The sequence below is a fragment of the Bombina bombina genome, chromosome 3, assembly GCF_027579735.1.
Source record: "Bombina bombina isolate aBomBom1 chromosome 3, aBomBom1.pri, whole genome shotgun sequence".
Lineage (NCBI taxonomy): Eukaryota > Metazoa > Chordata > Amphibia > Anura > Bombinatoridae > Bombina > Bombina bombina.
The window spans coordinates 923,038,365-923,054,619 of NC_069501.1; the positions used below are offsets into that span (position 1 = coordinate 923,038,365).

The 16,255-nt window shown below is 38.4% G+C and overlaps 1 protein-coding gene across 2 annotated transcripts in view; it reads left to right on the forward strand.

Moving 5' to 3' along the window:
* The first annotated feature begins 863 nt into the window (after positions 1–863).
* Positions 864–16,255, forward strand: part of DIAPH3 (diaphanous related formin 3) — a 1,718,568-nt gene continuing 1,703,176 nt past the window's right edge. For both annotated transcript variants that reach the window (XM_053707945.1, XM_053707946.1), the window contains exon 1: positions 864–1,154. In XM_053707945.1, the coding sequence (XP_053563920.1) occupies positions 1,029–1,154 (126 nt within the window). In that variant the 5' untranslated portion in view covers positions 864–1,028. The remainder of the gene's footprint in view (positions 1,155–16,255) is intronic.

Consider the following 16,255-nt stretch of genomic DNA (forward strand, 5'->3'; position numbering starts at 1 on the left):
ATAATTTGTGGGTTAGAAAGGAAAACTACCACAGGGGTGCTGGAGGACAGTTACACAGTCCAGAAGCATTGTAACAACAACAAATCCTATCCAGCAAAAGAACATCAACTTTTCAAATAAAAAAACAAAACACTGCAAAAACAAAACAAACAAAAAAAACAACAACCCAAAACATATTTTAATGTTGTCAACTACTTAAATGTCTATTTATTCAAAAGGTTCTAATGATATATTTTATTATATACTGTAAAGTCCACTTGTTTTCAAACGTAAACCAGTAAATTTATTAGGAATGACTCCCGGTTTAATGTACTATATTAATTGGTGTTATTAATATATAGTGCAAGAAAACAGCGACAATAAACCTTGCGTAGAAATTAAAACCAATAAACAAAACTTTTAACATTCAAACGAAGGCATCACAGTTTGTTTACCTTCCTTTCACAAAAATTTGTTATGCCTTATTTACGTTGAAACAAAAGTTAATACACAAATGTGAAACGGATACATTTTATTTCATAAAAACGCAATCCCTGCCGTTGTATAAGTTTGAATCTGACAATAAGCACCTATCGTTTGTTATAACGTTACAAAAGCTGTCACGCTTGTGAAAGTATAAGCACTATATAGTTACTTTCACTGCCAATCGAAACATTCACTCACTGCCGATCCTTCCTTCCAGTAACAAAAATGTCCTTTGTGTGCTTCAAAGAAATCACGTGACCAACGAGACTGTCCTGTAGCTGTAGCTCTACTAATTGTACAATTTTTAACACATTCTCTCATTGGTTGGAATTCCAACTCAGTGGGCGGAGACGTAGTGGCGGGAACTTTGGGTCAGGCGGTGGCAGTGGACAGTGTGACAGCTGTCTGTAAGTTAGGGATCGTACAGTAGAGGAGTCAGGGGAGCTTATTGCTGTCTGCTCTGGGACCTAAGTGGATCACCGGCCCCTCCTCCGCGAACTAATTGGATTTAGTTTAATCCTCTGTGGATATAGGTGCTGGGAGTGTACTTTCTGTACTGTGTAATGGATCTTTCGCGGGCTAGCAGAATGAATCGCAAGATGCATAAAGGTGCCACTGGGGCAGCAGCAGCAGGTCAGCCAGATCCCCCGGGACAGACGGGAGATGACGACAGAAAGATCTCCAAGTTTGTAAGTGGGTGGGTGGGTAATGATGTCTGTCATACTGTTTGCATTCTTGCAGGGAAACAGTAAATTGGATGCCATTTATATATGTAGCTGCCAGTTATTGGTCATCACAGGCTGACAGGTAACAGGAGCTAATGACACTTTACAGACTGCTCAGGGACCAGTTACATATTTGTCTCCTAAAATATGAGTCCAAGTTATGTTAGATGATCTCTGTTTCTCAACTTTTTCATGACTAGTGGGAGCTTGACAGATCCCATGATTAACAGTTTTACCTCCTTAGGTTTTGGATTATTCTATTTATATCTTTATATAAACTCCATTAACTGTTCCTTTAATAAGCCTACTAGCTCCTAATTTTGATATACTTTTTTCAACCCCTGATGTAAACTTTTAACAGCAGATAAGACAAAAACCGAGGCCCCATTTATCCACTCATATTAATAAAACAATATTAAAAAGGGGTTTGTTTTAAAGTGTCAATTTTGATGCTAAAGTGCCTGGTTTTTAAAAATGCGATTAAAAACAGGGGCACTTTAATTCTTAAAAATTTACATTTCACTTACCTTTTTAATCTTCACAGCAGCTCCAGCTTCCTCCACCCGTTGCAAAGCCTCTTCCTGTGTTTAAAATGAGGAATCCGGCTTCCTCCAATCATGGCGTTGAATCAGACACTGATTCCCCAGGGGGGAAGTCGTGATTGGAGGATGATCTATCCATCATTTCTGACATCAGAAATGGCTTGCAACGACTGGAGGTGCTGTGAAGATTAAAAGGTAATTTTTTTTTTCCCACAAATAAATAAATTAAACTAAATTTTGAGGGTAAGGAACAACAAAGAAAAGAAGAACAGATCTTGTTAAAAGGCAAGATTGTTCCCAAGTGGAACATAAGAGTCAAGAGTTAATAATGAAATAAACCACTTTAAATCTAATATAGAGGGAAGCTAATATTGCTGCTACATTGAATCTAATAGGCAATATAAATTTAAGCTAATCTTGAGGAATAAAGACAACAAAGAGAAATGATCTTGTTGAAATATAAGACCTAATCTTTAAAGCATAGGTATATCTGTTAAATTGCATATTTACTTTAACGCCCAAAAAAGTCAAAATATTGTACACCAGAGTTAACAATAGAATAGAATAAAATAAACATTTTAAATTTATGACATAGTGACCTTTGGTTGGTTCCACTAAAGAGAGGTATAAAATGTAAATGTAACGGTCTTTAACATATATTATCTCAATATGCTCAAATATGGGCAGCTTAGCATATTGAGACTAATCCCTTTAATGTGAACACAGGGTTTCTGGGTCTGAGCAGCGAAGGAAACTTAGAGTTAATTCCGGCAATGAGAGTTTATGATAACAGGGGAATAAGCCCTTCAAAGTGTATAAATACACAAAAATATAACACTATGAATTTAAATAGTGACTTATAAACAACAATAATAGTGAATTGATTGCATGAGTAAATAGCTCCAAATGAGTTGCCAGGTGTAGGGGAAAACTAATTGTATGTAGAAGGGTGTGTAGGGAGTCATCCAATCACAGGCACAGGAACAAGTATAAAATCAGGAAGGTATCTCACACAAGTATCTATGATTACGGACACCTCCGAAACGCGTCAGATGTGAGGGGGTACTTGTCATACCTGTGTTTTAATACATGCCTGTAGGTGCTTTGACATAGTCAAACTTGTGTGCTGTTTAATGTTTTAAAACGAATAAAGAGTGACAGGAGGAGCTGGTCTGGATTTTTTTTCAGAACAGGAGTGAAATGTAAATTTTGATGAATTAAAGTGCCCCTGTTTTTAATAACCGGGCACTTTAGCATCAAAATTGACATTCACTTTAAAATGTATTGTTAGTTCATATGTTTTATTTCCTTGGTTGCTTGGGAGTTACTTTTTAAATATCCTAGGAGTTATCCTTATTTTTTTCTTGTGTTCTTTAGCTTTACTTGACCATTGTTGTTGAGGTCTGTCAACAATGTAGACTAGATCAGGGGTGCCCACATTTTTTTGTTTTGGGATCTACCTTTCAAATGACCAGCTCAACGAGATCTACCCACTAAAAATGGACTGGCTCCTAAGCTTACATTCCTGCTTGTTTCAAATATAGATACCAAGGAATGAAGACAAATTGATAATAGGAGTTGTTTAAAATTGCATGTTCTATATCTGAATCGTGATCTAAATAAAATGTGTTTCATATCCCTGTAAGGTTGAATGATTTAGCAACACATGGATGTGCAAAAGCATAAAGATACAACAGATTAATCCTGACGACAAAAGTAGCCCTGTCTTTAATTCGGGTTAATAGGAGCAACCCCTTTTGCCATGTTATAAAACACTGGATTCAAATTACTGCCACTGACCCCCTTTACTTTGTGCTGCGGGCTTGGCCTGATATGACCCAGTGAGGCTCGCATAAATAAATTTCAATTGCGTGCCATGCAGACCATTTCTCAGCGGGTGAACAGTCAACACGTTAACTTGCCAAACATCAGACTTGTTCCCTTAGCATAGCACAGCAGCCTCCGCCTTTACTTTTTCTATCTATTGACGCTTACCTTCCTAACTATACTATACCACCATATCCATTGAGAGAGTACTCACTCAACCATGCTTTTGGTCAATTGTGTTGTCATTCAAAAATATTTTACATTGATTGGTTGAAATCGATGTTCCTTTAAGATCCAATCCTGTTTAATGACCTGCCCCTTCACACACTGCGGTAGATAAAGCGATATCCCTAGCAACCTTACTCTACTGAGGGCCCAGTGTTGAGATCATGTAACTTGACCACATCATTTTGATCACATCGTCCGGGATTTACCAGCAGCGCCTTCGGGATCTACTGGTAGATCCCAATCTATCTATTGGGCACCCCTGCTCTAGATGCTAGTTCTTCACTGCACTTTAGTGTGACAGAAATATTTTTATGTTGTAGTTTCTGGGATGGATACTTCTGATGGGCCTTAGGTTACCAATTGCTATGTCTTCTAATTAAATTGACTTTAACCTTTTTCTTTACTATATTTGTAATCATAAAATAAACAATGGGGACATTAATTCATGAAAAGCTTTGAAAACATTTACTTTTTTTAAATAATTACAATTTCATGTTTTAATGTATCCCACTGTTCCTCCGCCCGTAACGGATTCTCTAGTTCTTACTTTTAGTGAAGATTACGGCCTTAGCCAATCGTATCGTGCGACCTTTGGCGTTCAAAGCCAGGGGCGTTATTTCCTTGCTGGACGCCAAAGAGGGCGCGATAAGATTGGCTAAGGCCGTAATCGTCATTTAAGTAAAAATTAGAATATCCGTTACGGGTGGAGGAAATGCGGAAAATATCAAGACATGAAATGGTAATTATTACAAAAAAGAAACGTTTACAAAGCTTTTCATGAATTAAAGTCCCCATCTTTTACTTTTATGATTACTAATATTGTAGTAGGTAAAAAAAATTATATGCTCTAATTCGTTAGATCATTTAATTTTAACATTAGTGACCCTGCAACTCTGTTTTTTAGCCGTCACAATGAGCTTAAAGGTATAGATACAGTACTGCTCAGGAGCCTCAAAGAACTGCTAGTTTCAAGCAGAAACTGCCTCTGACCAAAGCAGTAACGGAAGTGGTGTGAACCAGCTGTTCGACTATTGTATTTTTGCTTCTTTCAAATCCTTTCTTTACGTACCTCTGTTTTACTTGTGGAGATGGACACACCCTGTCAAGTAGGACAACATTTATTTAGGATAGGTACATGAGTAATTCAACACACAGAAAACTGAAATATATTTTGAAATGCCTGTTTTATATTTTCTTTTGATGACATGAAGAAAAATGTTGACTACAGTTTCCTCATAGTAAAACTTACATCTTTGAACAGGGATAGCCATGTGGGGCACTGAACAATTTGTTTTTTTTGTGATCCCCAGGAAAAAAGCAATATTAAAGGACCAGTCAATACAATAGATTTGCATAATCAACAGATGCATGATAAGACAATGCAATAGCACTTAGTCTGAACTTCAAATGAGTAGTAGATTTTTTTTTTTTTTTAAATAAATTGCAAAGTTATGTCTATTTCCTCTCCCCCTATACCATGTGACAGCCATCAGCCAATCACAAATGCATATATGTATATGCTGTGACTTCTTGCGCATGCTCAGTAGGAGTTGGTGACTCAAAGTGTAAATATTAAAAGACTGTGCACATTTTGTTAATAGAAGTAATTTGGAAAGTTGTTTAAAAGGACATGCTCTATCTGAATCAGGATGTTTTAATTTTGACTTGCGTGTCCCTTTAAGACTATGCCCCCCTCCTTTTTTTTTTTTTTTTTTTTTTTTTTTTGATAGGGCTGCAATGACAAAGATTTTGATAAAATACAAAACATAAACTAAACAAATCTAGTACAGGAGGAAGAGGGCCCTGCTCCGGAGAACTCAGTCTACAGATTGAGGGTGCAGAGACATAAGGTTTGGGTTAGCTTGTCAAATGGATTGAAGTTGCAGCAGTAAGTCAAGGCAGTTAAATAATTATTTTGTTTAGCATGAGAGATGGAGGAGTGATGGTAAGCCTCTCTGAATAGGTGTGTTTTCAAGGAGCATCTATAGCTATACAAGGTTGGAGACAGTCTTATAGTGCAGGGTAGAGAGTTCGAGGACGGGAGCAGCACGTGAGAAGTCTTAGAGGAGGGAGTGGGACATAGAGATAATAGGAGTTAAGAGATGTTGGTCAGAGGTTGATCGAGGAGGATGGGATGGGGAATGTTTGGCGAGATGGAGGAAATATAGTTGGGAGTGGGGCTGTTGAGTGCTTTATGGGATAGGGTTAATACTTTAAATTGTATTCCCGGAGTGTATGGGGAGCCAGTGTAGAGAGTGTCAGAGCGGAGCGACTATCCCATATAGGAAGCCGTTATGAGATCAGTACAGCCAAACGGCTAGGACGTTCTATGTTGCCCTAATAATGCTAAAGCCCAGCATGGTTAAGACGGCATGGAACATCCTAACGACGGGAAGGGGTTAATAGTCATAGATTTATCTGTGTGTCTTAAGGCTTCTAAATGATTTATCTTTGCCACCCTTGTGTTAGGAAGTTGGCTATAACAGCATTAGAACATTTGCAAACTGTATTTTGTTAGTGAGAATCCGTAGTAGCGTAGGACATTTCTTAGGAGTGTTTTTTAATATTCTAACATAGGGCTTGACAAGCCCAGGCACCAGGGGCAGCCAATGGTGCCTTAACATTAGGCTCTTCACCCTGGTTTAGAGTTTCCAAGACAACATTAAGCCCGTTCTAGCATAATGTGCATATGCATAACAATTCAGGATTTAAGGAATTAATGAATCTCAGGAGCTAGTGAATCATGGTACCTACATTTTTACTTCTGGTTCCTAAAATATTAGTCTAGATGCCAGAAAAGTGTGATGTTGACAATCGTATATACACTTTATAAATTATGGATAGAGGTAAGTTTGAGACAGTCTTTTGCTTGTGCTGTACAGCAGTGCATCTACCAATGATTGCTCTCAAGTGTATGGGCCTTCTCCTCAGATGTGATTGACGGTATTTACGTAACGTGCCATTTTATATAGCATTGTATAAAATGCTGGTCCTTTTATAAAATCAGTTATTGAGCCCCTTGATTGCCAGAGACATACACTATTATTGACCACCTTATTATGAACATATGGCAATCAAGAGGTTAAATTACTGCTGCACAGCACATTTACAACAGTATTTTCACCCATTTACTGCCAGAAATGTACAGAGATCAGTGGCTTGCTGGGATTGTGCAGAGGTAACCTCATAAAGCAGCAAGTTGCTCATCTGGGAATTGTATGTTTACCAACACTGTACTGAGTCTCTTGCTGCTGCATGATGATGTTGATGATAATGTCTCTTATACACGTAAAGGAGCTGCAATCGCCTTTATGCAGCACAAAATTCAGACAGAGTGGTCATGTGGTGACATAACTTTGGCATAGAATGTATCCCGGAATACTCACGTAATCACTTTGTAAAGCATGGTATGTAAAAACAGGCATTTTCATGTAAGAAATGTATTTCCCCTAGATACACATTTTGCTGTCTAGACAGTGTTTTTGGCCTAGTCTAAGAACACTCCTATGTAGGTTTTAACTGTTGAATTGGGTATAATCTTTGAACCAATCAGTGACCCTTCCCTTTTTTTTTTATACCTTACTGGAAGATGGCTGATATTAGATAGAGGCTTAGAGGCAGAATTGAAATCTTGCGATCGTGTGCAAGATCGCGTGGTTTCAATTTGTCTACATCGGAACAGTTGTTCGATGTAGGCACTTTAGCCCAGACTCGAAAGGGTTAAGTCCACTGTCAATATTATGTATTGCACTAGCATTCAGACACCACACCTCAATGCAGTGGCTTGTATGACACAAATTAAGTCTTCACTGACATGATACACACCAGTCAGCTCTCTGAGCAGGCATAGTGTTTGACTAATGATCTTCTAGTCACATGAAGCATATGCGTGTATGCCGCTGAAACAGTAACTTTTACTAGAAGCTGTTTTGCTAATGATAGTATATTGCAAAAATGCATCAATACACAATTTAAATGCACCTGTGTACTTTAAAGTGATTTTTCTTTAAAGTGATTTATCTCTTTAAGACTTGACAATTTGTAACTTTTTTTTTTTTTTTTTTTGCAAAGCTTTATTTGAAAAGGCAGGATAACAATAATAGTACAGGAGCCACTGAACAATTGTAGCTGTACACAAGAACAATGTAGTAGAGTTTAGGGTGCAATTCAAATGTCTCTGCGACACCCTGTGTAGTCTCTTAAGGCCTAAAGGCCTCAGATGCCTACTGTGGCATATTAATGTGTCTGTTCTTCCGTATGTAAAAGTTGTCGTTAGAAATAATCATCCGGGCTCCTGCAACTTATAACCTCTTTGCAATAGTTTTAATTTTTCTTTGTTGCTTAGCTTTGTATCTTTAACTTTGATTTAATAAGTACAAATTTAACAAAACAAAAACAAAAATTCAGTCTGTTTCCTTTACATGGTACATTTCTTAATTGGGTGTGGGGGGGGGGGGACTGTGATAAGGTATAAGTGGGGTACGGTGGGAGGGGGGAAGGTCGAGGGGGGGGGGGGTTCATCTTATAGAGTGAGAGGGGAAAGGGGGGGGGGTGGAATAAGGAGAGGTTGGAGGGGAAAAGGGGAAAAGGAGTTAGGTATATGATCGAAGGAGTGTCTAAGGAAGTGTTGCAGACCGCCACAGGTGGAGGAGGTATGGTTGTTGCACTTGTTGAACAAGTCTCTCATTAGTATAGATTTAAATGAATTGGGAGGGGGACTATAGTGGGGTGTCTTTCCACGTCAGGGAGGGTCATATATTCATGTATGTCAAGTTTCCCTATTTTAGCATAATGATATCTCTCTAATTGTAGTTGTGAGGCAACAAGGTTTTCCCAGTCAAGTTTGGAAGGTACTGTCTGAGTCTTCCATTTCTTAGGTATCAGTGCTTTGGCGCCATTAAGCATTGTGATAAATAGGGGTCTGTCATGTTGATGGTTGAATTTTGGGAGGTCCAGATAAAGTAATGTTGAGGCTGTCGGTTGTATAGAGAGTTGAAGTTTTTTATTAATTATCTCGAACACCTCATTCCAGAAGTCTTTTATTCTGGGGCAGGTCCACCATATGTGTAACATGGTGCCCTCCTCTCTGCAGCCCCTCCAGCATTTGCCTGTTGTATGAGGGTAAATCTTTCTTAATCTATGGGGAGTCAGATACCATCTACTTAGAAATTTGTATTTGTAACCTTTTTTATTTTCTTTGATACTAGGTTAATGCTTTTTATATTATTTGTCTTATGGGGAAGTATGGTGTTAGGTAAATGGGGCAAAGTAGGACTATGATCCTAGAGCAGGTATATTTGTCTAACCCTAGGTTTGATTGTGCATGCTTGTTGTATATAGATATAGACTGCACTCACTATACACTAGACCAGGGATGGGGAACCTTGGCCCTCCTGATGTTTCAGAACTACGTTACCCATGATGCTTTAGGCACTCAGAAGTCCAGTTGTGCATCATGGGAAATCTAGTTCTGTAAACATGTGGAGGGCCAAGGTTCCCCCATCCCTGCAGTAGACCACTGGTTTCCATACCTGTTATCAGGCCTCCCTAACAGGCCAGATTTGCGGGATATCTGATTGGAGCACAAGGGACATAATCAGCTAATAAGTTAACAGGGTTAATTTTCCTGCTCTCCAAGGTAATCCTGAAAATCTGGCCTGAGGACAGGTTTGAAAACCAGCACACTAGGGATTTAAAGGGACAGTAAACACCTTTGTAATTACAAGATATTTGTTCTGTTGCTATAGAATAACATATCAGCGTTTGTTTTAAAACCAGTGTTGATGGTTTTAAAACAAAAAATTATCCTTTTTACTGCAATTATTTTTCAATAGTCAAACTCCACTCACCATTTACCTTATTTGGACGAGACTATCTAGGCTTTAGCTAGAGTTAGCCTTAAGAAGTCAGCAGGCACATTTCAAGCTTTGTGAATTGCTCAATAAAAGGGGGCAAAATAATAAATATAGGGGGGCGTGTCCGGACGGCAGCCATTACAGACGTGCATCAAAGGAGCTCTGTGAAAATCCTAACTATACTAACAAATACTGCAGAAATTACATATAGTTGATCCAACAGATTGCCACATTTGGATTTATGAAGCTCATAACTATCTGGATATCTCCTTATATCTCAGCCATCTATCTCAGCTGACCTGTTCCAGACCATTTCATCTTAGACTGTGACATTGCAGGATTGCATCGCCATTCCCCCCCCCCCCGGCTTCCCGGGTAAAACAGAAGTTTCTAACTTGCTCAATTATATACTTTTTGATTGCCTCTGGAGTAAATATTGGCGGTTCCCATTATCCCCTCTATTTGCAGCTTTAGCTTTTTTGGATTGCGATACAGGAACCATGAAGGAAGACTTCGGTATGCTAATTGGCCTGCTACAAGGGTTTGAGAGAGCGATGTCTTACAGTTATTGTCAGCTCATTACCACCATACGTGAGTCATTTAAATCCGATGAGGGAAAAAAACCTACTAATATAAAAGAGGAGACATCGGAGAAGCGACTACAGAGCGCGCAAACTAATGAGATCCCAGTCTCGCCTGAGAGCCCTGTACGCCCAGCGCTGAGTGTCACCGCCGAACCTGTTTACCTTCTGAAGGGCCCTGCTCTGGGGGTGGCGGCCGGACCTCCGGAGCGGAAGCGGAGTCTTACATATAATCAGCGGACACAGAGCAACAGTTCAATGAAGATGTCTCTCACCTCTATGCTACAACATGGGACACTGCTTCTGACATGGCGCACTCGATTAGGTATGCATATGAGGCCTGTCACTAACAACATATGGATCCAAGCTGCATCAATCATTAGGTGGGAGAGCAGGCTGTTCCCTTCTAGGGATTTGCAGCACAGACTGGACACGGGGTGAACATATTTTTTTTACTGTGCAGCCCTGAGGCCGGGTTGGTGAAAATACAGAGAACCTCCCCACCAAACTGGACATTAGCTTTCAGGTTGCAGGTTAGCAAAAGGTTAACAGGACTGCTCTTATAGATTTACTCTATCTGCCCCTACCCTTAAAAACCCATATATGAGTAGTAGCTCCAACCCATGTCCCAGTTTATTTCTCCATTGGTATCAGATATTTCTCCATAAGTTATGTTTCTTATTGTATGGTTTGTATGTTGCCTATTTATCACACCTCATAACTAATGTAAGCGCTAAGTCATGGATAGATATGCTCAGACTCCCAGCTCTATCAAATACTTGACGAACAGAACCGTTTTTTCTTTTTTGTTTTTTTTTCTATTACAACACTAATGTTACAGTAAAAGCAACACATGTTATGCCTTTCACCTAACAGTATTTTTTTTATTTTTGACCCCAGTGCATACTCCTTACTATGACAAGCAGCCAGGCTTAGGTTGCCTATTGTTCATGCTGCACACCATTAAATGCTCCTGCCACTGATTTAAATTTACGTATGAGTTATACCTGCATTACTCCCAAATCAGCCCTTAGTTAGGCACTTCTATTTATCCTAACCTAGCTTATTCAGAAGGGTAATCTATGTATATTTCTTCTGTTGTGTTATATCTATATAGAAATAGTCTGCATTTAGGCACGAGCAGACGCTCATGATAAGACTATAGTCTGCAAATGTTTAGTATGTACTCAGTGCAAGGTTTCTAATATATCTAGCATATTGGTCAAAAAGCATATGGGCTGCATAGATACTCATATTTCACTATTTCTTAAAGATTTCACATTTCTCTTTTGTAAGCTCAGCTATATAGACTAGTCTCATTGTATGTCATGGTTCTTTGTCCATTTAGAAATTAGGTATTATCACCTCCCTATATTGTATAATTGGCCCTCAGTCTAAGCAGTTAAAGAATCCACCTTTCATCATTAATTCTCCCATGTTGCATGTTCTTCCTACTGACCCATGCACTCCTAAATATGATCATTTCAAAATATGTAGGCCACTAGCCGTTGCCCTTCTCAGATCATAGTTTAAAGGGACAGTACACTGTAAAATTGTTTTTCTATAAATGTATTTTAAATGACTTGTTATACCAACTGCAGAGTATAAAATATTTGAGAAATTGCATTTTTGGGTTTATTTGTGTATCTGAAGTAGCTGGTTTTGTGCTTTGAAACCACAGCCTATTACAATGGGTTGAGCTTCATGTAATATCAGATCTCATTATGTTATCAGTTTTATATACACAGACTTGCTTCCTTATCTTATATTTGTCTGAAACGCCAACTCAATGCATAGAGAGAACAATGGAAAATTATCATTTTATTACTTAACTATCATGCCCCCCACTGAGGGTGTAATCTCTTCTGCTGGCTGTGTTTACTTAGGCTTGTCAATAGCGTATACGCCAGTATCAAAACTTTCAGTATAGGTTGGGAAACCACAAGCTAAATCAGCTATTTCAAATGCTGAAATATGAGTAAAGGAGCTACTTGCAACCAATTTAATACACTCTAGCAGGTTTAAAGGATCATTGGGAATAATTTAAAGGGGAGAAAGTTTTTGGGTGAACTGTCCCTTTAAATTTAGTTTACTAACCTTTTTAGAATGCATATTCCCTGCTAGTAGGCTACTACGCTTCTTACATATTCAATATAATTCCGCCAATGTTGCTCAGCACTCATAATATTCTTCAGATTAGGCACTAAACTATACAGCTTAGTTCAATAACTCATATTTTAAGCGGTGCTTACCCGCTGATTGTTATTGACCAATATGAGATACCCTTCCCCCCCCCCTTCCTAAACACTCATCTATGTAAACTCTTCTGAAGCTCATCATGAGCTGCCCATCTGACTACAAGTTATATTTTATAGTTCTAGAATATTTGGCCTAAATACTTGGCCCCTAACTAGTCAGCCTAACATGCTATTATATTTTAAAATGAGGATTTCATCTAGATATCATTGCAATGTTTAATTCTGATGTGGTTCTATTAATTCAATGTACTTGTTGAAACATATTGCACTGTCATTGTATACATGATCACTGACCTTTTGCATGGTTTCTTTGTAGCTTATGTGACGAGATTACCTGTTTTTGTTATTACTCATAATCCTCAATAAAAAAAAAATAAAAAAAAAATAAATAAATAATAAATATATAGAGTAAAGTAGTTTTCATTATGCATAACTAAATATTTTATATATAAATTACAAGTACTGTCCCTTTTTAACCACAACAAACACAGTTTTGCATATATACTGTGAACTAGAGTTTACACCTTAGAGCAGTGGCTTTCAAAGTGTGAGTCCGTCCTCCACACGGGGGCGCTACAGCATATAACGGGAGTCAGGATAGCAGCGACACTTTGCACTATCCTAAAGAAACCACAAGCAGCAGCTGCCTTTGGCAAAGCATAGAATGTTTTTTAAGAGCTGACAATGACACTTGCCATGTCGTGGTGGAATAAGGCAAAGGGTTGGATGTAGGTGGAAGAAAAGGCACTGAGGTCGCAATCGCTCAGACTGTGTTGCGTTTTTTGTCTTGATCAGTAACTTGCGTCTAACACAGGAGTAACAAAGTGCAATTTGAAACATGAGTGAAGCACTCTCTCTGGTTGAGCAGAATCGGCATTTGAGAGCTGTGTGTGAGCCCTGGATCAGATGTAGATTCCCCAAATGAAAACTAAAAATAAATATTATTTTTTTCCCTCTTCAAAGAAAATAGTAACATCTATTATTGGGGGCACCATCTTAAAGATTGTGTCAGAGGGGAGGCCCACCGCCTAAGACTTGCCTTAGAAATATGCAATGTTTACCAATTTGAAAGTTGGACAAATAATGTGCTTAATTCAAATTACCCGGTATGTATGTTAAAATGAATTATTCCAGTTAAAATGTTCTGTACTGAAATTTTAATAGATATATTTTCTGAAGAAATTAAGCAAGTCAATTTGGTGTATCTGTGTATATATATCTCTATCTCTATCTTCTCTGACGTTGAAGGTGAAAATAAACCATCCTTCGGAAACGAGTAAGGTGCTCATGTACATCTAGTACAAATCTTTGCTGTATCCAACTCTATTTGAAGTACCCATGTCAGCAGAAACTCCGCCAGCCACTGGACATTACCTTGGATGTACTGCTTGACTGATACTTTTGTATGACAAGCTTATCGGATACCTCATATCATTGAGGTTGACTTTTGTAAGTGTATTTATTATTATATATATATATATATATATATATATATATATATATATATTTAAAAAAACGTTGTTTCGCTTTTATCCTGTGTATGTTTTATCTCTCACGCACATCACACAGGTATTTGCCCCTTGACTGACTAAGGCCCAACCAGAAAGCGACTTGACCTCACACACTCTATCAATTCCACCACCAGTGTTTGGTGAAATTGCCCTTATTGCCACATATCGGACTCAATTGCATTTATGTGTTTATTCTTATTGGACATGTTTTGCATGGTCTCGATTCTAAGCACTAAGTTTATAGCCAGCTTTTCTTTTGCATTGTGTGTGTGTGTGTGTGTGTGTATATATATATATATATATCTATATAGCCCTCAGTTTACGCTGGGGTTAGGTTCCAGAAGGAATGGTTGTAAATCGAAACCGTTGTAAATTGAAACCCAGTTTATAATGTAAGTCAATGGGAAGTGAGGGGTTAGGTTCCAGGCCCCTCTCAAAATTGTCATAAGTAACACCTAATATATTATTTTAAAGCTTTGAAATCAAGTCGTTAAATGCTAGTCAGCATTATAAACTTAATAAAATAATCACACAACACAGAATATATAATTAAACTAAGTTAAATGAACAAAAACATTTGCTAAACAGCATTATACACATAATAAAATAATCACACAACACAGACTTCACTTGCATTTTTCTGCAAACAGTTTTTTCTATGCATTCCTATCTGGACATATTATAGACATGTTATAGACAGAAAGATCTTGTTCCTTTGAAATCTGCTCGATAGCTCAGGTCTGGTTAAACTGAATAATTTCAGCTTGCTTGGCTTTGCTGCAACAGAAGCAGACAGCTCCACCTACTGGCTATTTTAATAAATGCACTGCTTCTCAATGCTTTTCAATAGCAGTCACATGACTGGAAAAAAAGGTTGTTATTCTGAAACGGTGTAAATTGAACTGTTGCAAATCGAGGGCCACCTGTGTATATGTATGTGTATGTAGATGTATGTGTGTGTATATATATATATATATATATATATATATGTATGTGTGTATGTATGTATGTGTGTATATATATATATATATATATATATATATATATATATATATATATATATATATATATATATATATATATATATATATATTTTGTGTAATCTAAAGGAATAAGCGCACAAAGAATTTCCTCATAGTGTAATATGTTTAATACAAGATCAGCATAAAAGAAACAGTCCCCCTTCAGGGTGGGTACTCACAAGATAAAACCTCAATCGATATGAGGTAAGATAAAAGCGTAGAGCAGTGCCTAGCGATAGCGTGCACCCATCCAATAACAGTGTGAGCTGGACTTTCATGATTGATTGATTATATATGTTACTGCACTAGTCACTTGCACCGCTGTTTCAATGGAGACTGGAAATAATGCAGACTTGAGTACAACATTTGTTACAGATTTGGAGGCATCTAGGATCACTACTTTGGCATTGGGATCCAGAGACTTCCTAAAGGTACTGCCAGTGGATAAAGCTGGTAATAATTATGAAAGAGCTGTTAAAAAACATGTTGCCTTTGAGCTGCACTCAACCACATTAGCTGAATATTACCGGGTGAGAAGGATTCCCCAGGGCCTTCGAATGAGTGCCAGACCCACTCTGATGGTGGATAACACGGAATATTGCAGGAAATTTGAGCTCATTTTAAATAAATGCTCGTTTGACCTTATGGTGCTCACTGTGGAGTTTCTACAAAAAGAGCTAGAATTACAACAATCGGATATTGGTCGTCTAGAGGCAGAGTTAAACGCAGCACTTACCATTGATGAGATGGACAAATTTCTTGCAGGGGTTAATTCCCAGATAGCGGAATTACGAAAAACGCTAGAAGAAAGGAAAAGATCGAAGTTCCTCCGTGATGAGGAAGATTACTCGACAGATCGAGTCTACCGCTGGAAGTATGACCCGCAGAACAGGTCAGGAGGTGCCACTTCCGGTCCAAGATGGCGGCGACAGCGGAGACCGAGAGGAGAAGGTCTGTCGCAGAATACCTCGAGTGAATCGACGGGGGACTCAGACGACACGGCGGCAAACGATTCCGCCGCGGAGGGAAAAAGCACCGACACAGGAACGGGGAAACAGACACACAGTACCCGTCAAGGCAGCAGTCGAGCATGGCGCAAGAAATAGGTAACATCGGTGAGGTATTAACAGAACAACCTATGAAAGAGCAGAGGGACAGACTGGTGATTAATATTTCGGATCAAATCTTAAATAATGAGGAACTCTGTGTCCTGGACAAGGGATTGTCATTCTGCCCACAAA